A 21,623-nucleotide genomic window follows, 5' to 3' on the forward strand; every position below is an offset into this window, starting at 1 on the left:
ATATATGTATATGTCTTGATTAAATCGTTTTGAATATTATGTTATATAATTGCACTGCAGTATTTCACAAGAATTTCGTAGAATCGACAAAAGTCCTTGCATGTTAACTGGCAAATTGCACGCACACTTCCGAAGTGGAGGCGGGGATTCCGGGCACCAAGTTCATGAGCTGGGGTCTGGCCGACTGCGGCATGCCCTCACTTTTTCAACAGACTGAAAGTTAAATGGAAATTTGTTAAAGAAAAATGTGTTGAATATTCATATTGCTTATATAACTGAATTGTTCACTGAAAGAATTTCTTGCAAATATATATTTTTTTATAAAAATATTTTTAAATAAACAATTTTTCTCTTACAAAAATATTCCAATTTATTTCAGCTCAGTGTAATAGAACTTTCCCTTTAATATCTCGTTTACAATCTGTATTCCAAAATTGTTTTGTGCGGGAATTTCTCACAAAAACATATACATATATTTAAGATACATAGTATAAAAAATTATATTTAAGAAAAAATTATTCCAATTGCATTTCAATTAAATTCTGAATTCTCTTCCAATTTATTTCAGCTTAGTGAAATTAAATTTTCGTATAATATCTCATTTCTCAATCTGCTTAGCGCAACTTTTACAAGGTCCTTCACCGCATTTTCACCTTCGCATTGAACGCGTTTACTTTGTATGGTTAGTTGCCCAGGTCGAGCTACCTCAAGGACACGTGTCGCAGGAAGTTCAAAGAGCTTAAACAGCACAAGAACAACAAAATCGTAGCAGGAAAATCAATATGTCGTGTATATAAGGTAATATATGCGACTTCTTACCTGCCCAGCACGTGTCGGCTTTACGCGTACCCGAACCCAGTCCTAACCCAGTCATCCCCCTTCGTGAAAAAACCTGGTCAACACTGGACAAGTATCGCGTGATTTTACCGACAAACGTTTTCCAATTGGTCGTTGACTGTGGCATTAGCAGGTAAGATAGGTGAGGCAGGTGGCGTATGTTTGATCGATGTCTGGCCTAGGGGACCCGGGAGCCATTAGCCGAGACATTTGTTGTTGTTGGTTTTCCTCGAAATTCTGTTGGTATTATTATTTGTTGTGAAATTTCAGGATTGACATAATTTCTATTTATTTGGAGTTTAGCTCATACGCACTTGGCTGGGGAAATTTTGATGCTTCAGATACCGTTGCATCGGTCGCGTGTTTAGATAAGTAGGGCAAATAGTAGGAAATTCTTTGGGAATTGCCAACATAATTGCGAGGAAATTTTTGTTTTGGTGCTTCAGATACCGTTGAATGGGTCGAGTGTCTTTCAAACATGTGTTTTAAGTAGGACTAATAGTGGGAAATTCTTTGGGAATTGCCAGCAGAGGGATAAGGGATAAGGGAAATTTTCCATTTAATTAAATAAATTACTTAAAAGTGTGCGAAATGACCCAAGTTGTATATGTAAATTATCAAAGCACGATACAGATTTCTGATTTATTAAAATTAAAAAAAGTACAAGTTTTTTATTCAAAACTTTATCTCTTCACTTTGGGTAATTTTCACTCTCGTTGCATGAATCAGCGAGCCATGAATTTTCACAACTGATGAGTTCCATTGAAAAAGGCATCCTGAATGTCAGAGTTCAGGCGGAAAGTGAAAGTTAATTTACGACATAGGCATGCTGCAGGGCGCATGTGAGTCATGGCGCCTTGACTATGGTTAATGCCATAACAAATGCCGGCGAATGATGATATCCTTTTCCAGGAATTGTGGCCTGAATCAGTCGATGTTGTCGCAGACAAATAAGCGGCAGCTGCCACCCATGCCACCCCATTTAGCCACAACAGAACATTTTCATTCATTAAAGCGTTGTGGCGCGGAAAAAGCTTTACTTGCGCGAACTTGTGTGAGTCACGCTCACGCAACACTGCGAGAAATTTTCCAGACAGAGCCAGTTGTTTGTTTCGCAATCCGCCTTCGATGTCGCGACGTCAACGTGACTCAGCGCAGCTCGGCTCAGGTAAGCTTCGCTCAGCTGGTAAATGAGCCGGAGATTGTGACGTTGTGTCTTTGCTGCGCTCTCGCGCTCTCTTGAGCCGCGCTTGCACTTGCTGTCGACGGCCATGGCTGCGTCATGCCCCTTGCTTTGGGTCTTCGTTTAAACTGTGATCTTTGTTTTTGTTTGCCCTATCATCGAGCGAAAAGCTCATCGCTTGGCGGTAACTTTAATGGCGTCTGCGTGACTTGTTTTGCTCTTCTTCTGGCTTCCAGTTTAGTCTTCAGTTCGCTTGCGATGTGATCGGTCGGTCGGTCGGACGTCGATAACGTGTGCTCTTAACTGTGTTTTAACGTCTTACAAAACAGCGCGCGCGCGAATGCTAAAAGCTCCCTCTCTCTCGCTCTCGATCTCTCTGTCTCTGTGACTGTGCCTCTCTTCTGCTGCGCACTTGTGGCGCAGACAAGTTAAGAAAACCTGTGCATGCCAAGTGTAGACAAATTGTAGATAAAAATAAAATGAAAACGTAAAAAAAGGTGCATTACAAATGATCAAAGTTTCACCTGCAAGCTTTAAGTTTAGCAGAGAGTACAACGCAAAGCATAACGCAAAACAAAAACCATAACAATAACAACAAATTCATATTTGTGACGGGCCCAAATGCACGTACTTTCGATAATATGGCTAAGAATTTAATGTTTTGCCGATTAGATTACGCCACACCAAATTGTTGTCGGACGCCGCGCTGAGATCTCGCCAAAGCGCCAAAGTTATACAAAAGCTTGCCAGACAATAACAAAAAAAGTAACAGTCTGCTTACACGCTTTGCATATACATACATATATATATATATGTGTGTGTGTGTGCGTGCACACACATTATCGAATACAAATTAAGTCCGCCGCCGCTGTTGCAAAAACAAAAACATTATGATGATCGCATAAGCATAAAGCCCGGAATTCCCAAAAAGAAAACGACGTCATTACAAAAGCGCGCGCTCACGCTCTCCCTCTCACCCCTTCCCCCTCCTTCTGTGTTGCTATCTCTCTTTGCTTGTACTCTTTCTTCTGCTCTCACTAGCTGACGCTCACGCTCACGCTCTCGCTTTCGACGACACTTCACCGTAAACTTCGATTTCTTAGAGTTTCGTTAGTTTTCAATTTTTGACTTTGTGCTCGGTACTTTTTGTTTCTTAAAACATTTACTGTTGTTGTTATTATTGCTCTTTTTTCTATCTCACACTTTTCTTTGTCTCCGCTTTATTATCGCACAGTTTATTTAGTTCGCCGTGTGCTTGTCGCATTAAATCGTGTTTTTTTTCGTGCAAAAAAATTAAATTAAGCTAAGAAAAATTATTTATGTACATTTATTCAAATGTAACTGAAATACCGAACCGGTTTCTGTAGCATGTTGTTATTTTGTGTGCATTATAGACATTGAAATAATTTGTATTGTTGTCGATGCAACAAATAAATAGGAAATACTTGTTTACTTAGCTTATTTACGTAACAACAGTATTCTTCGATATTCTCCCGTAACTGTGGAGTAGAGAAAAACCTAGCTTTTAAAGTGTTTTGTACGTGTTTGATTTCAGATCCCAAATTGTACCGAATTTCGCATTGAAAGCTATAACAGTACAGCTATAAAAACCAAAAAGCAACACTCGATGCATTTTAAGTTTTCATTAAAAAAAACATTAATTTAGGTAAGTACATGAACAGTTTCAAAGGGGATAGGGGGCTTACATTTCGAATGTATGTATTTCTTTTATCCATATACCGCGGGAATTTTCTATTTGGAATGAGTGTAAGCCCAATCTGACGTACAGAAATTTCATATATACAATCTTACGGTGCTCTGATATCCGAAATACAATATACAATACAATATTATAGCCTAATATCACAGCCAATATATCTTACATTTTTCCAAATCCAGCATTTTTGGCGAATGAGAAGTATGTTGCCTGTATGTTTTCCGATAGGAAAGCACATTTTTCAAATATCTTTCATTTACTACCGACAAATGACATATGTATTTTGGGCATAGTGGAATCAGCCTATAATCACCCAATTGGTGCAGATGGTAGCCCAATTTTCATTTTAGTGTATTTACAACCCCTTATAAAAGCTTTCAGCACAAGCTTCCTCTCTAACTCTCCTCCTCTCTCCATCCATACTTATTCTCTTGTGTGGATTTAATCGTATGGCGTATATACAAACGATAAATTGAAACAGAAAACTAAAACACCTGTGTACATGGCAGCGCAGTCGCAGTCGCTGTCACAGTCGCAGCACGCGTCGCATCCAACATCGCCTAAAAGTTTACTACTCAGTATGTGTATGTGTGTGTGTGTATGTGTGTGTGTGTGTGTGTGTCTGTGGAGGGTGTGAGGAAAGCTTTGCCGCTTCGTTTTTGTAGGCACTTGCATTTGTTTAGGGCGTCAAAAACGGCACGAGAATTTTCAATTGTGTTTCATTCGAAGATCGACTCGATGCGTTTGCGGTTCTGTTGTCCGGATAAATTCACAGCGGAAATTACCACGCGATTAATCACTTCTTACCCGACTAACTTGTGTGAAAAGCAAAAAAAAAAGAAAAATTGAAGAACAAATCGTTGATTTTGTTTAAAATTCCATTAAAAAACACATCAAATAATTTTCGAAAATATATATAAAAATGTAAATTATAGTTTAACTTGTCCTTGGCTAAGACTACAGGTAATTAAAGATGTGATGTTTCTTGCTAATTCAACGTAATTTTATATTGCACAAACGGCATGCAAAACCGGCTGCTGACTCAGTATATTTAGTGTTAAATGTGTGTGAGAGACAAACAACAACAACAACAACTGCAAATATAGCAAGTCATGAAGAGTATAGTTATCTCAACTGTGCGATATACAATATAAAGCTCTACTTGTGTAGACTGCGAGCTGAAGCCAAGTCAATAAACGACATTTCATGGAACAAACCCGGGATTTAACTGAAGTTGAGCTCCGCTATGGCATAGGAATCATTCTGTCAATCATTAATCAAAAGCAAACACATTGAGCTATTACAAGCCGAAAAAAAAACAAATACGTAAAGTACAGATTCAAAGTACTTCAGTTCAACATTATAAACGAAATTTGGTATCCTAGTTTGATTTGTCATATATAATAGATTCCTGCTGCAGTCGTTTCTCCTACCCCTTTCAAGCAAGTCTTGCTTGTACTTAAGAATATTAATATTAAAATGGAGTCGATAGACAGCTTCGATATAAAATTACTAACGGGTATTGCCCGGCCTTGCCCGTGACAAGTTTTGCGCTAAGAATTGTGTATATAACCTTTTCACCAGTGTTGTACTAACGGTTTCCGCCCATGTTAGTATTGTGGTGGGAATTTTGAAGCTGAATTTCTTAAAACATAGCCCAACAAATCTTTGAATTGGATTTTCCACCGAGGCAGCTTGGATGCTGCGAAAAGTGTGAAACACGTCTTAAATGAATTTTTGTATAGATCTTTGGAAATAAATAAAAATTTGGAACCCATTTCCACCAAGAAGAAAAGTATGAAACACCCCTCAAATGAAGTTGAGCAAAGATCTGAAAATAAGGTTTGAGGTCAATCCGATGGTAAACTAAAAAGTTTCATACAAACGTTTTTTCCACACGTGCGGGTGGAATTTCTTACGGGTTGAGCTGTGCGTTTTTCACCAATCAATCAGTCACTCAGGCAATCACTCGGTCAATCAGTCAGTCAGCAAAAACAGTGTTATGTATATAGATGAACAGAAAGAATCTAACTTTCTAGTTCTCGATTTGTCAACGGCAGCGTCAGCTATTAATTTATTAATTTTAATCTTAATAATAATATATCCAAATTGAAAATAGAGTCGATAGCATATATAAAATTATGAGCTTAAAGAAGACAAGACTCGACAAGAACTGCTTCAATTTGAAAGTCGGAACTAGTTCTAGATTGGTCAACGACAGCATCAGCTATCCGTTATTTATTTGTATTTTTATTTTACCAGTAAATTGCTTGACGCCAGCAATCATTAAAGTTTTCTTGTCCAAACATATTGGCGACAAGTCGGCGTCTCGCTGTGAATTCCCAACTAGTTGGAGCTTGTTTTGGGCCAGGTTAAAGAATTCGCTGCTACTTTTGTTGTTGATCTTAATTTTAATGTGTAGAGCCTGGCGCCAAAAGTTTTTTTTTTACCCCCTGCAAATAGCATAAAATTTGAATATTTAATATTCAACAGATTCCATTCTATTGGCGCCGCTTAGTTAATTTCTTCTCCAATTGTCTCCCTCTTCTCTCTCTGTCTGTCTCTCTGTATGTCACATTGTTTTCTCTCTTTCTTTTCCTATCATTAATCAACTTTATGGATGCAAACTTCTCTTTTTTTACGGTTTTGTGAATCAATTCTGTTCGGTTTCAATCTACCTTCTGGAACTCTCGCAACTAGCACATTATGGCCCGACATGTTTTTATATATCATCGATTATTTTATTTGTATACTACGCCGTGCCATATCATTCTATCTGATACGCATATTTCTGTAGCCTATCTGAAAGCCGGCAATTCGGTAGCTTATCTGCAGCGTTTTGTGCGTACCGTTTCCAACTGTTTTATTGGGCATGTATGTTTTTATGCCCTAAGCCCTGAAAAAGTGTGCTTATGTATGTATGTAACAGGCAGATGGAAGCATCTGAGATCCCATAAAGTATATGGTATATATTCTTGATAAACATCAATAACAGAATCGGGCTCTGTCTGTAACCCATAATTCCGCCGACATATCTTCCTTTTTTTCTGGCGATATTTTGACGTTTACGTTCTAGATCCGCCGATCCAAAAGTACATACATACTTCTCCGCCTTCGGTGTTGGTAGAAGATATTACAGAGTATCCCCTAGTCGGGCACTTCCGAATAGATCTCGCTTACTTGTTAGTATATGGGAAGATGCTATAAACAAATCCGGGACAATTATATAAATAAATAAATAGTTATATTTTTTACTTATGAAACCAATAGTTGTAGTCTAATAATAACCCTTTTTTGAATGAACTACATTTTTTATATGTTAAACCAATTGAAACTAGCTACTAATGTTATCTTATCTCTTATCGACTTTAGATAAAGTAGCATAAAGGCACCGAGCACGAACATTAGGATTAGGGGACTCTAAAGACAAAAGACTGAATAAAAAAAGGCATTATAAGAATATGTGACAATTTACTGGGAATATTAAAAAGTGTTAGCAATTGTTGCCATGTAACCAGATAAAAAGTTATCATGACAGAAGCCTGATCTATAGTACAACCTACCAGCCCCTAACTGCTCAGGGTAACTGACCTTACGCTCCTTTAGAACTGGTTTGAATTTCTATGCGATTCACCTCCATAAAATATCATCACACAAGCGACAGAGCACGCGTTTTGTGAATGATTCGGTTCTGTGCAGCGTTGGCCACACGAGCGAATTCCTGGCATATTCAAAATTATAGATACCCCCATTATATATCCGAAACGTAATGATTATCTTTGCCTTGTGAGTCACAATATTCTTGGAAATTCTTTGGGTTTTGTTAAAAACAAAAACATTTTGTACAAGTCGCTTTTTGTATATAATTATCACAAATTTTATAATGCACATGTGCTCGACAAAGCAATACACACAATTATTATAATATAGTGTATAGAGGGAAAGGCATTTTCTTTTTATACCCTTGCATCGGGTATTGTCATTTTGTCTCTGAATCGAACCACTATATCATATAACTAGTGGAAGATATCATATAATAGGATACATCTGATACATTTATGGAAAGTCTTATTTACATCGAGATACTATATCATCTAGTTTCCAAAGGAATGATCGGTCGCAAAGGAGGTTATTGTATGGAAAACTTTTTTGCTTATCAAGATATCTTAACCACACTCGGCATTTATGAGTTTTACTATGCTCCTCATATCACCGTCGGACCACTATAACATATAGCTTCCATTGGAAATATCGGTCGAAAATTAAGTGGTTCTATAAAAAACTTTTTTGTTTATCAAGATATCTTAACCAAACGCGATATAAACTATTTTCCCAGTGCTTCTTAGATACAAATAAAGCATAATGAAAAACTTCGGTCTGCAAGGGTATTAAATCTTCGGCGTGCTGATGATAGCCCTTCTTTCTCGTTTCGTATTGAGACGGCGCCAACAGCCCCTAAGAAAGAAATGTTGACAAGTGTCTTCGCTGTGACCACTGAACGGAAATGCCAATAAACGCCAGATCGCCAGATGCCTAATGCCGAATGCCTAATACCTATTATATATCTACCTGAATAATGTGTTTATTGTGTACATCATGCAGAATTGCGTTCTGACAGCGCACTTTTCAGTTGCAGCGCCTTTACATACACAGCAATTAATTCGTTTAGATTAACCAATTTCCACCGAAAACTAACTTATCTTGTTGCATTAATTCATTTTTATACTCAATACACTCTCTTTGCAACAGCTATAGGGTGTATGAGGTTGTTCAAATCTATATACAGTTAACTTAAAGCCTGAAGAGATGAAAGAATTTCATCCAAAATATTGCTTATCTTGTTTCATATATTTATTACTATACTCTTTCTTTCCAAAAACTAAAGGGCATGTTAAGTCGAGCACATTGCAAACAAATAGCATAAAGATACATACATTTTTATGAATTTTGTATGTCAATCATGTTTTTACAATTATATTATGTTTTTATATTTATATTTTTATTAAATCGCTTACGATTGGCAAAGGGTATCTTCTAGTCAAGCAGCCTCGAGCTTAGCATACATATGCATGCTTTTTTTCTCAATGAATTTTTGTGACTCAACTTTATTGGAATTTAAATATGCATATCTTAAAACTTGTTATAATCAACTTAAAAAATATGTTTCTAGAAATCATATAAAATATTTTTAAACGGATTCTGTTTGCAATTTCATGTTATTTTTTTCTCCCCCCTTATCAATTGTTAAACAGTTGTAACAGCTGAGTATCAGCTCCATTTGTTGTTTGTATTATTTATTTGCATTAATTTCAGTCCATAATAGCCTTTTTTCTAGTATTTTTCTAACGATTTATGGACACAAGTGTCTAAAGGTTTATTGACATCGCCAACAGAGTCCATTCACCAGCAATTTTTCTATGGTTCAAAATATTAACTAAATATATATGCTACTTTTTTGTATAGTCAGTTTTAACTAAATCAAGAACATTGTTTATAAAACTCTGATGGATTCTCGTTGAAAGCCCTCAAAAACAAATATACAGTGGAACATGAATGTTGCATTAAGCACACATACACTTATTGAAAAAAGAAAATTAACAATTTAAAAGACAAAATTGAGATAAAAATATCAGAAAGCTTCTTGATTCCGACGACAAAAACTTTTAGGGAAAAGCGTATACGAAATTTTTCGAATGAATATTTGCTCGCTTTCATTTTCGCTGCTCAGTCTATGGCCGATAGGCGAGAACCCAGGACGTGCGTTTCGAAAAATAAAATTCAAATATATATAAATATACATATATACACACATATATATATGTGTTTGGGAAAATCGTGCTCGTATTAATAAAATTTCGCTTTTTTTGCGGTACCTGCGCGAACCGGTCAAATCCGCAAACGAAAAGCAAATATAGTGAGGCATTCAAGAAATTATTATTAAAAAAAAAGCCAAAGAATTGAAAAAAGTTTGTTTAAAAACCGGACAAATTTGGAACATTTTGTGAGCTAAGACAAACATTTAAATAGATACAGTAAAAGGTGATTATTGAGAAAAACTGTCTGCTAGATAAAAAGATAGATATACAGATATCTAGTATATATGTATATATATCTGCAGTTATTACAAATATTGGCTTTTGGCCAATTGGCCTATTCCATATTTGCCTAATGCAACAATTTATGACGTAATTTTTGTAATATTGTGTGTTTGTCCTCGAGAATCGATAATCGAGATTCTACATTGTCAAAAAAAAAAAAAAACATAAAAGAAATGCACAAAATATATCAACGATCATTTAATGTATTTTATATTTATATACAAATTGTATATATATTATGTATATATAAAATAAATGTGTGCGTGGTCGGTAAAAGCCAAATTGTAAATGACAGGCACATTTGGCTTTTGGCTTCGCTTTGCTCTTTCCGATAAATGCCGATTTTGTCTATTATTTAAACTGGCAGATCGAGTTCATATTCAAAGGTCTATTTAGACACAGACATATGCTGGCTGCCTCCAAAAGATTTATGTGTCTAGTTTAGTTTCCTTCGCAAATAGTTTCACGCGCAATTTATAGCATGTCATATATCTAAAGCTACATTTTGTGCAATCATTTAATAATTATAATCAAAAAGAAATAATTAAATAATTCCCTGGACTTTCGGAGAGCGTACATCTAATGTTTCTTATAGATGCTGTCAAAAATTGTCAAAAAAAAAAGTCTAAAATAATTTGATATGTCTTCAGTCTTTATTAATTACCCCAAAGATTACAAAATCGCCAACTCGTAGACACGTTCTTTTGCTTTTATTATTCTTTTTATTTATTTTGCTTCTAATTTACCCCATGCCTTGCTACAGACCAATTGACGTATTCTTTTATTGGCAGACCAATGTCTAGACGTGAACGAATCGAAAGTCTGAGGTCATATGGCTATAGTATATTTTTATATAAGATATATGTATAAAAGTGCCGACAGAAAGTTGCTTAGTCAAATCCCAACTTTGTTTTGGAACGCCACATCTTTGGGGAGGCCACTCTCCGTGCGAGTCTATATCTGTCTATGTCTCATCTATAGCTAAATCTATATCTATAGTATACTACCTGCTCGTGTCGGGCACTTGTACTACTGCAAAGATCCGCAGCGGAGCATTTTGTCGCTTACGCATTACGCAAAATGTTATTTTTAAATGAATGTCCGAAGCTGGCTACGGCCTGGCCTGGCCCAGACCAGCAGCCGGTTCCACGAACACGAGCAGGCACACTTTTTCGGTCAACTGCATTTTTGAGGGGATCAACAAATGTAAAATAATGTCTATACACTCGAGTGTAAAACAACAACATATGCAAACGCCCACGTTTTATCATTATACCCTTTCAGAGGGTATTATAATATTGTCGTAATATGTGTAACGCATAGAAGAATACATCTCCGACTTCATAAAGTATATATTCTTTATCAGTATGAACAGCCTAGTCGATGTAGCCATGCCCGTCGGTCCGTCTGTTCCTCTTTCTGTTGTGCGCAGTGCAGTGCAGCATGTCGGATCAGACCACTATATCATATACACTTCCGTAAATGTTACGTAAAATCTTATTTACATCGGACTACTATATTATATAGTTTCCATTGGAACAATTGATCGAAAATAAAGTTATAAGAAAAACTTTTTGGTTTTCAAGATGTCTTAACCAAACTCGGCATTAACTATTTTCCCTGTGCTCCTTAAATACGATCAAAGCATTATGAAAAGGTTATGTCTGCAGGGTATTAAATCTTCGGCGTGCCGAAAATAGTCCTTCTTTCTCTTTTTGCTCGTTTTGCAGTTAGTTTCTGTGTTCAGTTCTGTCTAGACTGCAAATCACTAGGGTTTTGGATAAATCACAGGGTCTAGTCTGTTTACCTATGCTGAGAAAATAATTTGTATATTTAAGAAGAAAATTTCGCGGAAATCGGGTATTATTTTTAATGTGCGTCGTCATTGTCGCCGTCGGCGTCATTGGTTGCCAAGAATTTTCGGACGCGGGTCTCTTTTGCAGCTAAACTAAAACGAAGCCATTTTCCGTTCGATCTTCTTTTGCAGCTAATATTTCGGCCTTGAAATGTTTCCAAATCAAAATAATTTGGCCGCTGCGGGTGCAGCCGGTGATCCCCAGCAGCAGAGCCTCAACTACAATGGCCTGCAACAACAACAGCAACAACAACAGCAACAACAACAGCAGCAACAACAACAAACTCAACAATTGTCACAGTCAACCAAGAATGTGAGGAAGAAACCGTATGTGAAGATTACGGAGCAGCCAGCCGGTAAAGCGTTGCGTTTCCGCTATGAATGCGAGGGACGCTCGGCGGGTTCCATACCTGGCGTCAATTCCACACCCGAGAACAAAACCTATCCGACCATCGAGATTGTCGGCTACAAGGGACGCGCCGTTGTCGTCGTTTCCTGCGTCACCAAGGATACGCCATATCGGTAATATGAGAGATTATAATAAGCACACAAATAGCTTGAATAGATCAGCATAAGAAGATTTGGAGATAATCGTAGTAAAGTCTATAGAGGAGCGAGTTATCGGGGGTATTGTCATTATCACTATAATAACTATAGTTGATAGGATAGTTAGGATTGGATTCAAGATTTGAATTGTATATAATAATAATAATTGTTGATAGGATATAGTTAGAAACCTTAAAAATATTTTATAATATAATACAATATATGCAATATCTTGTGGTTCGAACGAGAATATTCGGTAAAAACCATTGTTAATTGCAATATGACTGGGCTAGAAAAGATTGGGTTATGTTCCTATGTAGAGAACAAAGTTTGGGGATCGAAAGATTGTAAAGATAAAATAAAAATGTTGTTCCTATTTCGTTTTTCGTTAAATTGGGTCATTTCAAAATTGAACTTTTTTTAACCAAAAATCAATTAAGAAATGCATATATCAAGAGTTTGATATCTTGGATTGAGTCCTTTTACTTTGGGTTTACTTTGGTCTCATTTCCTTGATCCACAGGCCACATCCGCATAATCTGGTGGGCAAGGAAGGCTGCAAAAAGGGCGTCTGCACACTGGAGATCAGCAGCGAGACAATGCGAGCCGTTTTCAGCAATTTGGGCATCCAGTGTGTCAAGAAGAAGGACATCGAGGCGGCGCTGAAGGCGCGAGAAGAGATTCGCGTGGATCCGTTCAAGAGTAGGTGCCCAAATACTCCTTTTTTGAATATATTAATATTGAATTTCTTCATATTTAGCTGGGTTCTCGCATCGTTTCCAGCCGTCGAGCATTGATCTGAACTCGGTGCGTTTGTGCTTTCAAGTATTCATGGAGAGCGAGCAGAAGGGACGCTTCACATCGCCCCTGCCGCCAGTTGTCTCCGAACCGATCTTCGACAAGAAGGCCATGTCCGATCTGGTTATTTGCCGTCTGTGCAGCTGCTCCGCGAGCGTGCTGGGCAACACCCAGATTATATTGCTGTGCGAGAAGGTGGCCAAGGAGGATATCACGGTGCGCTTCTTTGAGGAGAAGAACGGTCAAACGGTGTGGGAGGCCTTGGGGGATTTTCAGCACACGGACGTGCACAAGCAGACTGCCATTACGTTTAAGACTCCGCGCTATCACACACTGGAGATAACGGAGCCCGCCAAGGTGAGCCAGTCGATCCTCTAGAGCTTCCTCTCCAACTAAATGGGAATTCTTGTTGTCGCGCAGGTTTTTATCCAGCTGCGTCGACCCTCGGACGGCGTTACCAGCGAGGCTCTGCCCTTCGAATATGTGCCATTGGATTCAGGTAGGCATACGTTCTGGAATCTTCATCGGCATCTCAAGCGAAAGCCCGATGAAGACATCTTTCAGCAAATTCTATCGGTCGATACGGGCGCCGCCAAGCGCGAGCCGCCCACGATTGAGGTTATTGATCTAAATACGCCCACCTTGGAGCAGCCGGAGCCGGAGCTGCGACTGTTTGACGGGACGACGGAGGCGGTGGATGTCACAGAGCAAGCGCCGCAGGACATGGAAGCAGCGGATGCAGAAGCGGAAGCGGAGCGTTTGCGCACGGAACAGGAAATCGATACGATTATCGATGAAAAGGTGCGCGAATTGGAGCAACTGGAATTGGAGCAGCAGATGGCGGCGCCAGAGCCGCACCAGTTGACGGCCAACGACAAAATCAACGAGTGGATGAAGTCCAACGAGCTACAGGAACAGCCCCACGAGCCAAGCCCAAGTCCGGCTGAAGTCGAGGCTGACGACAGCGATGCGACCGAGGCAACGGTCGAGACGCAGGTGGCCACCACGGAGGAGGACAAGACGCTGAACGAGCTGCTCGAGCAGGTGGCCGAGCTAGATGAGATCTACACGGACTTTGTGATGCAGCGCGACACCTACAACAACACGCTACAGAACGAGCTGCAGAGCATGGACCGGCCGCCCATGCAGGTAGACGACAGCTTCGACGATGCCGCCACCTACACAAGTCTGCAGATCGCCTACAAGCATCCAGTCGATATACCCATGGAGGATATAATGCCACCAACTCCGCCTATGTCCCAGTGTGCGCCAGAAGATGCGCAGCATTACGATGCAGTGGAGGTCAACTCGCAGCAGGAGAGGACTCAGGAGCCGCAGGAGCGGACTCAGGAGCGGAAGCAGCTGGAACTGGCGGCTGCCCAGCTACTTTCCGCCTCCGAGGAGGAGAAGTTGCCGCCGCTGCCGCCTAAGCGTTTGCGCAAGCAAGACAGTAATGCCGAGAATCGCTCCATAGAGGCTAACAACGGGGATGCGGCACCTCCAGCCGTGCGCGAAAAGGCACGTGGCCTGCCGCCGCCCATAATTCATCCGCGCATATCCGAATTGCCAACCGCGCCCACAAAACGCTTGCCACAGCCGCCGGAGACCAAGTCCAAAAGCAAATCCACAACGAATCCCAACTTCAATACGCTGCCGCGGCAGAAGAAGCCCGGCTTCTTTTCGAAGCTGTTCTCGCGCCGCAAGAGTAAACCGGAGCTAATGCAGCAGAGCAGTGAGAATTGTTCCAAGGCAACCAGCGCAGCGGCTAGTCGGGAGCCCAGCCTGGATAATCTCAATATGCGCGATCCGCTGCGTGCCTCGCAGCGCTCCTCCAAATCGAATCAAACAGCCAGCTCGGGTCCGTTGAAGTCGGGCGCGGCACGAAAGATCGGTAAGGCTGGGAAGCCCTGCGGACGCAGCGTGAGCAGCGTGTCCGGCAAGCGACCCTCTTACCTAAATGCGGACGTGGTGCACATACCTCTAAAGGGCGACAGCACCAGCAGCCTGCAGCAGGCGCCGCACGAGGCCTACTCGAATGCCAGCACGATTACGGTGGGCGGCCAGTTGGATAGACGCACTGCATCCGCATTGCAGCTGGCCGAGATACCCATCAGCGAGGGCGGCATGGAGCTGGTGGCCATTGCCGATCGCCAGAGCCTGCACAATTTGGTCAGCTCCATTGAGGCGCACTTCAACGTGAAAATGGATCCCAATCTCGATCTCACCGAGGTCGAGCACTTTGCGCTCTATACAAGTGTGCCGCCCCAGGCGACGGCCAGCGAATTCGACGAGACATCCGCCTACTATGCCCAGGTGGATGCCGGCGAGATTCTAACACCTGACCAGGTGGCCAAACGCTTGGCGGCGGCAAATGGCAATTAATTTTTGTTATTGAAATTGAATATTGAATATTGTAATTTTTTGATAGACCAGAAAACAATTTGTGTCTGGTCAGCTGCGGAGGATTGCATCCAGGCAGCAATTTACACTTGGCAGCGGAAAGCCGTAAAGCTTTCCCCGAAAAATTTGTAATTGTATTTGTTTTAGATTTATTGAACCGAAACCCCCCCATTTTGTAAGCGGTAGTCGTAGTCTCAACTACCCGAACGAAATTTGATTTGTGCAGCAGCGCGTTTTCCCCAAAGGGAAAGGGAAAATCGTTGCGCGAATTTGTTTTGAGCGGGCGCCGGAAAAGTGCGCCCGATTTTGTATTTAATAGATTCGTCTAAGTAATCTAAGCCGAGTCAAGACTTGTCCAACAATTTGTCCCCTTTGTAAACTCTTTTTTATAGATCCAGCACACCTGAGGCGGAAACGTCAAAAGACTGGCGGCGATCCCATGCACCTGCTGCTCCAGCAGCAGCAAAAACAGCAGCATCAGCTTGAACCCCAGGATGGGAGTAAGTTTTATAGAATTTTTCACTTACCTGGTTGCGGGCTTTGTCTTTTGTGGTGCTGGTTTACTTGTCCCGTTCTCACCTGTCCAGTTTGTCTCGTTTGTCCCTGTGGTTTTTTTATCAGGTGTGTTTTGGCGGATGCAACTATTTGTTGCGTGTGTTGGATAAATCCAATCCGAGCGCAGTTTTGTTTGAGTGTGACATCGATTAGTCAATTGATAAGAAAATCAAAACAGATCCTACCTATTTAAGTATGCTCGACCCAAACCAAAGACTTGGCAAGCTCTATGATGTATTAATCGTATAGACTATTAGAAAATATTCAAGTTATCTGAAACGAAAAATAAAACCAACGCACAATATTTAAAACTATGCAAAAATAAATACAAATTATATTTAATTAAATACGTAGTAGAAATATATAGTAGCAATATTGTTGTTGGAATTAAAAAAAAAAAAAAAAAAAAAAAAAATGTTTGTCGCTTTGCATAAAACACAAAGAACAATTTGATATTTTTATACAAAAACCAAATTATTGAATATTAAAAGTAATCAAAACTATTTTATAAAACGTGTAGATTAATAAAAAAAAATATATATAAATCGAAAAAATCGAATGTTAAAGTTTTAATATTGTCGAGCTAAAGAAACAATTAAACGGTGTAAGTTTTGAGCATGACAAGTTTTGCATGAGTTAATATTTTTTACAAAATCTTCAATCATAGAATTCGCCTTTTATTTTTCTGCCCTTTTTCTAATACTCTTTATTTTGCTATAAGTTAAATTTTAGTTTTTATTCAAAATAAAATCACAAACTTCGCTTTTATTTTCTGCCCTTTTACGAAAGCTCGTTTTATTATTTTTTTTATTTATTTATTTCGTTGCTCTAAGTAAGATTTTATTTTTTTATTAGCTCAGCTTTTGTTGCTTTATTCCTAGCTTTGTTTTATGTAATATTTTTTTTTTTTTATTTGCTTTGATTTTGCTAACATATTTGTGCACTGCTTTTAGGACAAAACAACATGAACTGTTGGAACGCACAGAACATACCGCCCATTAAAACCGAACCGAGAGGTAAGCACAACTTGACAGCTTATGAACTGACTGCTAATTAAATGTTTGCAAATGTTGCAGACACCTCACCGCAACCGTTTGGCTTATATCGGGCGCCGCCAGAATTAACGCCTTCGCCGCAGCCATTGTCCCCCGCAAGCAATTACAATCAGAACAGCACGCCGTCGCCCTACAACATGACAGCGGCAGGCTCCGGCAATGGCCAACAGCAGCAGCAGCAACAGTTGATGTCGCCCAATCATCACCAGCAACAGCAGCAGCAACAGCAATATGCTGCTCCGGGTGCTGGCAACTTGGAGTTGGGCAACAACTACAATCCTTTTACGCAACAGCTGTTGGCACAGCATCAACAACAGCAGCAGCAGCAACAACAGCAGCAGCAACAACAGCAGCAGCAACAACAGCAGCAGCAGCAACAACAGCAACAGCAGCAACAGCAACAGCAACAGCTGCAATATAATCCCAATCCGAATCCAAATCCGTTTGCCACGCATTGGGAGAGCAAATTCTCGGCAGCTGCTGTGGCTGCTGCTGCTGCGGTGTCGGCGGCGCCAACTGTTGCTGTTGGCAACGGCAACAATTTAAGCAATCTCAACAATCCATTTACCATGCACAATCTGCTGACCTCAGGCGCGGGCGCGGCCAGCAATCTGCAATGGAATCTGACCACGAATCACTTGGTAGGTTCGCAAGCCTGAAATAAACTCAACTTCATTCAATAATAATTTTTATACTTTGCAGCAAAATCAGCATACTCTGCAGCAGCATCAGCAGCAACAATTGCAGCAGCATATTACGCCCATGCATCAGCAGTACGACAACAATGTTGCTGTCAACAACAACAACAACAACAACGATAACAGCAACAACAACGCAAACAACAATGAGAATGGTCCCACGATCAGCAACCTGCTTAGCTTCGACAGCGAGCAGTTGGTTCGCATTAACTCGGAGGATCAGCAAATGTTGCGCCTCAATTCAGAAGATCTGCAAATATCAAATCTATCAATATCTACGTAATACCTTGCTAAGCTCTGTTGTGTTAGTCCCTAAGTCGTCTTTTATACAAATGTAAAATCTGTGTGTTTTTAGCATAATATTTTCAATACGAATAAATTAATCGTTTTAGCAGTTAATAAATCATTTCCAAGTTTTTCTAATCAATAGCAAAACGGGGTGATTTTCTTGGCTGATAAAACTATATGGAAAGCTGCATTCAATAGGATTTTAAGGTAGCACAACCCAAACCCCTAGTGAATGTCTCTCCTTGACTGCAAGCCTCGTTAAAACTGAACCAATATTTTAAAATTCGAAGTATACATTCAGAAATGTTAATATTTTCTAAATTAATTGCTTAAATAAAAGAAATTAAGGGAAAGACAATCAAGGAACGCCAAATTGCACGTGGAATCAATTATAAACAAATTTTTAAATTCATTTCTTGACTGCAAGCCTCGTTAAAACTGAACCAGTATTAATATTTTTTTAATTTAAGTGGAACGACCAACTTTTAAGTGAACAAAACAATTTTAATTGTTTACTTGAATTCCGTTACTATATAGAAAACGCCAAAAAGAACTTCAAGGAACGCCAAAAAAAAAGGAACGTGCAATTATAAATTATAAACAAATGCCTACTGAAGAATACTATTTTCTGATTACCCGGCTATCCTCGGCTCCGTCGGCGCCACCGGCGCCGCCATGGAAAAGTCCACGCAGCTTTTTGACGGCACATGGCAGAGATGACATGGGCAGAGCTGGCGGGGGCGTGCCGGGTAGCATGCAGTAGGCGACAAAGTGCATGAGGCGATAGGTGGCATGTTGATAGGCCTGGCTCTGGGCGAAGCACTGGCGGATGCGCTGACCCACCGTGGCGGCGAGGCAGTTCTGCAGCGTGAGCAGCTGCTCGTCCTTCAGCTTGATATCTTTCTCCAGCTCCTCGGAGAGCTTCATCAGTTTACTAGGTGGGAGAAATAATTAGTGAATCAAATAATTTGTTTTAGTGAGAAATCTCACCTGATTTGTAGCTCCTTTTCGCACTTGTGCTCAACCAGGCTTGTGCGGGACAGCTGCAGCTCCTCGGCAATGCGGGCAATATTTTCACGCAATTTCTCCACGTATTCTTGCTTTTCGGCCAATTCTGATCTCAGGGAATGCAACTGAGACGTCAGCTCCTCGATGTCGAACTTGGCAGCCTGGCACTCGAGCTGAACGCGTGCTAGCTGCTCGAGCTGCTCCCGCTGCAGCGTATTCGCCTGAAAGAGTTCCTTTTTGGTCGCCTGCAGCAGCTCCTGCAGATTCTCAATTTCCTGCGTCTTGTAGGCGTTCTCCTGCGCCAACTGCTGCTTCTCCTGGTTGGTTTGGCTCAGCAGAATGTTGAGCTCATTGTAAGACAGCTTTGTCTTGGCACTGTCCATGTAGGATTGCTTCAGCTGATCGTTCAGAGTATCGTTGCGACGCTTCTCCACAGCAAAAAGCGTGTTGTAGACATGCAGCTGATTTCGACTCTTTACAAACTACAAAAAAGAGTTGTAAGTCGCTTCCAATGGAATCTTGTGAACTTACGCTGCGCTTATAGTCCTCAACCTGTTCGCTAAGATGACGCACTTCCTCGCGACGGCGGCGCCAGGAGCGCAACATGATAGTATTGAAGATGCGCAGACTGGCAATGCGCACATCCTGATCTCCGTTGACCACAAAGCGCACATTACCCTCCCGAGTGCCGCACAGCTGGGCCGCGTCCTGCATCAACAGCTGAGTAAGGCTGTCGTCCTTGATGGTCAGCTTACGGCCCTCTGGGTGTTGGGCAGCCGGCACCAGGGCGTTCGAGTTGGGCACATGAGCCACCAGCTGATAGTTGCCGGTACGCCGAGCCTCCTTAAAATCCATTTGGGACACAGATTTGCGTGCTCGAAAGTTCAGCATTGCCGCCGTTTGTTGCCGCTTGAGTGTCAGGTACGGAGGCAGTGCAGCAGGCTGCGCCTCCGCCTCCGCAGTCTTCTCCAGCTTTGGCTGCACTGTATAGGTAGGCACACCCGCTCTGGACATGCTTGTGGTGAGTGAGATTTCCGAGGAGGAAGGTGTGAGCAGCACAGCCTTGGGTATTTTTAAGATCTGGACATTTTCCTTGCTCTCGATGCTGTAAAACAAGCTTTTCAGGAAAAGCACATAAATTGCCATCTGGACTCACCCCTGCAGCTTCTTCTGCATGCGCTGGCTATAGCTTTGGGGGCGACGCTTCTTCAGCACAGATCCGACATTGTAGGGTGCCCGGGGGGAATTCTTCTTGGAGCGGGGCGAATCATCGTTCTGCTTGGCGAGCAGCTCGTTCCTACGGATGCGCGGACTCTTGGGCCACATGTCTTACTTTTATTATATTCTTCAATTTTTCACACGTCACAAATAAATACAACTTTTTTTTTGTAAGAAGCACACAAAATTGAACGTTTTTTGCTGTAATGCGTTCAGATTATTCAGGAATATAAAACTAAAATCGTTTCAAACTGTAACAGTTCTCTAATCTAAATAAAACCCAATGCCTACTGCGCCTATATATATATATATATATATATGTACATACATTATATGCATGCGTAAATGTATGTTTCTGTCATCACAAGCTAAATCTGTAAAACTCCAGAGCCTACTTGAATACTCGAGAATCGCGTAGAATAGCACTTGGTAGAAATTCGTTTTACTTAAATTTGTAGCTCTGCTACAAAAAAGCCTGTTCTGGATTTGGTATTAGAAAAAAAACATGCATGCGTACATATATTCATAAATGCATACATACATGCATGCCTACACACACATGCATATAATACCTATAATTACTCACCCCCATAACTTGGTCAAATCTCATCCGATTTTCATGAGCTTTGACTTTTTGTTCATGTTTTGGCCCCTAGATACATTTGGCATCAAATTCTGGCAACGTTTTTTTTGGTCAAAATTCATGTAAAAATGGTAGCCTCAATTCTCCTATATGCACATAGGTTGAAATTTCCCACAGCCATAACTTGGTCAAATCTCTTTCGATTTTTACGAGGTTTGGCGTTTTGCTTATTGTTTTGTCTCTAGATGAATTTGGCATCAAATTCTGGCAACGATATTTTTTGTCAAAATTCATGTAAAAATGGTAGTCTCAATTCTCCTATATGTACATAGGTTGAAATTTCCCACAGCCATAACTTGGTCAAATCTCTTTCGATTTTTACAATGATGAATTATGAATGAATTTGGCATTTATGTCTGGCAACCTGATTCATGGTCGAAATTCATGCGATAATGGTATCCTCAAAAACATGATATAGACATAGGAGAAAATAACGCACCGCCTTTTAATCAAGATTGCTTAAAACAGAAAGAAACAGTCGGACATAGTTCTTCTGTGTGTAGAAATTATGATGACAAGTCGTGACCCTTTGCATGTCTAAAGGAACTAAAACCTTTGGGTTATTTAATTCTTATTGTAGCTGCTTTCCTTACGGGTACCTTCCGTTCACACATCCGGCAAACTTTGACGCACAGCATCCGTTCATTGATTGCGGGTCATTTGACAATTTTAGATACTTTATCCTTTTTCCGCTTCTGTACATTTCCATGGCCCGTTGGCCAGC

The 21,623-nt window shown here is 40.5% G+C and overlaps 2 protein-coding genes across 9 annotated transcripts; one reads left to right on the forward strand and one right to left on the reverse strand.

Moving 5' to 3' along the window:
• Positions 1–78: 78 nt before the first annotated feature.
• LOC6635731 (CAP-Gly domain-containing linker protein 1) lies at positions 79–20,515 on the reverse strand. Of its 5 annotated transcripts, XR_011416554.1 has the most exons (7): positions 20,195–20,515; positions 19,570–20,143; positions 19,021–19,520; positions 18,667–18,964; positions 16,175–16,262; positions 15,962–16,075; positions 79–213 (listed from the first exon to the last, which is right to left on the reverse strand). XR_011416554.1 is itself a non-coding variant. In XM_032438874.2 (5 exons), exons 1-5 carry the CDS (start codon positions 20,362–20,364, stop codon positions 16,254–16,256), a joined length of 1,551 nt encoding a protein of 516 aa, XP_032294765.1. In that variant the 5' UTR covers positions 20,365–20,515; the 3' UTR covers positions 16,074–16,253. The 5 variants fall into 5 exon arrangements, 3 of the variants coding, with proteins under 3 accessions (XP_032294765.1, XP_032294767.1, XP_032294763.1); XR_004304810.2 differs by lacking the exon at positions 79–213 and having other exon boundaries at positions 15,834–16,075; XM_032438874.2 differs by lacking the exon at positions 79–213 and having other exon boundaries at positions 16,074–16,262.
• dl (REL proto-oncogene, NF-kB subunit dorsal) lies at positions 2,249–18,148 on the forward strand. 4 transcript variants are annotated; one of them, XM_015169008.3, is made up of 10 exons: positions 2,259–2,517; positions 3,576–3,686; positions 11,823–12,212; positions 12,760–12,938; positions 12,997–13,391; positions 13,455–13,533; positions 15,827–15,934; positions 16,943–17,005; positions 17,066–17,685; positions 17,747–18,148. In XM_015169008.3, the coding sequence occupies exons 3-10, from the start codon at positions 11,842–11,844 to the stop codon at positions 18,023–18,025; spliced, it is 2,094 nt and encodes a 697-aa protein (XP_015024494.1). In that variant the 5' UTR covers positions 2,259–2,517; positions 3,576–3,686; positions 11,823–11,841; the 3' UTR covers positions 18,026–18,148. The 4 variants fall into 4 exon arrangements, with proteins under 4 accessions (XP_070064928.1, XP_015024494.1, XP_070064930.1 ...); XM_070208827.1 differs by lacking the exons at positions 16,943–17,005; positions 17,066–17,685; positions 17,747–18,148 and having other exon boundaries at positions 2,249–2,517; positions 13,455–15,935; XM_070208829.1 differs by lacking the exons at positions 2,259–2,517; positions 3,576–3,686; positions 16,943–17,005; positions 17,066–17,685; positions 17,747–18,148 and adding an exon at positions 4,454–4,700 and having other exon boundaries at positions 13,455–15,935.
• Positions 20,516–21,623: the final 1,108 nt, after the last annotated feature.

This window comes from Drosophila virilis, chromosome 4 (assembly GCF_030788295.1).
Source record: "Drosophila virilis strain 15010-1051.87 chromosome 4, Dvir_AGI_RSII-ME, whole genome shotgun sequence".
Lineage (NCBI taxonomy): Eukaryota > Metazoa > Arthropoda > Insecta > Diptera > Drosophilidae > Drosophila > Drosophila virilis.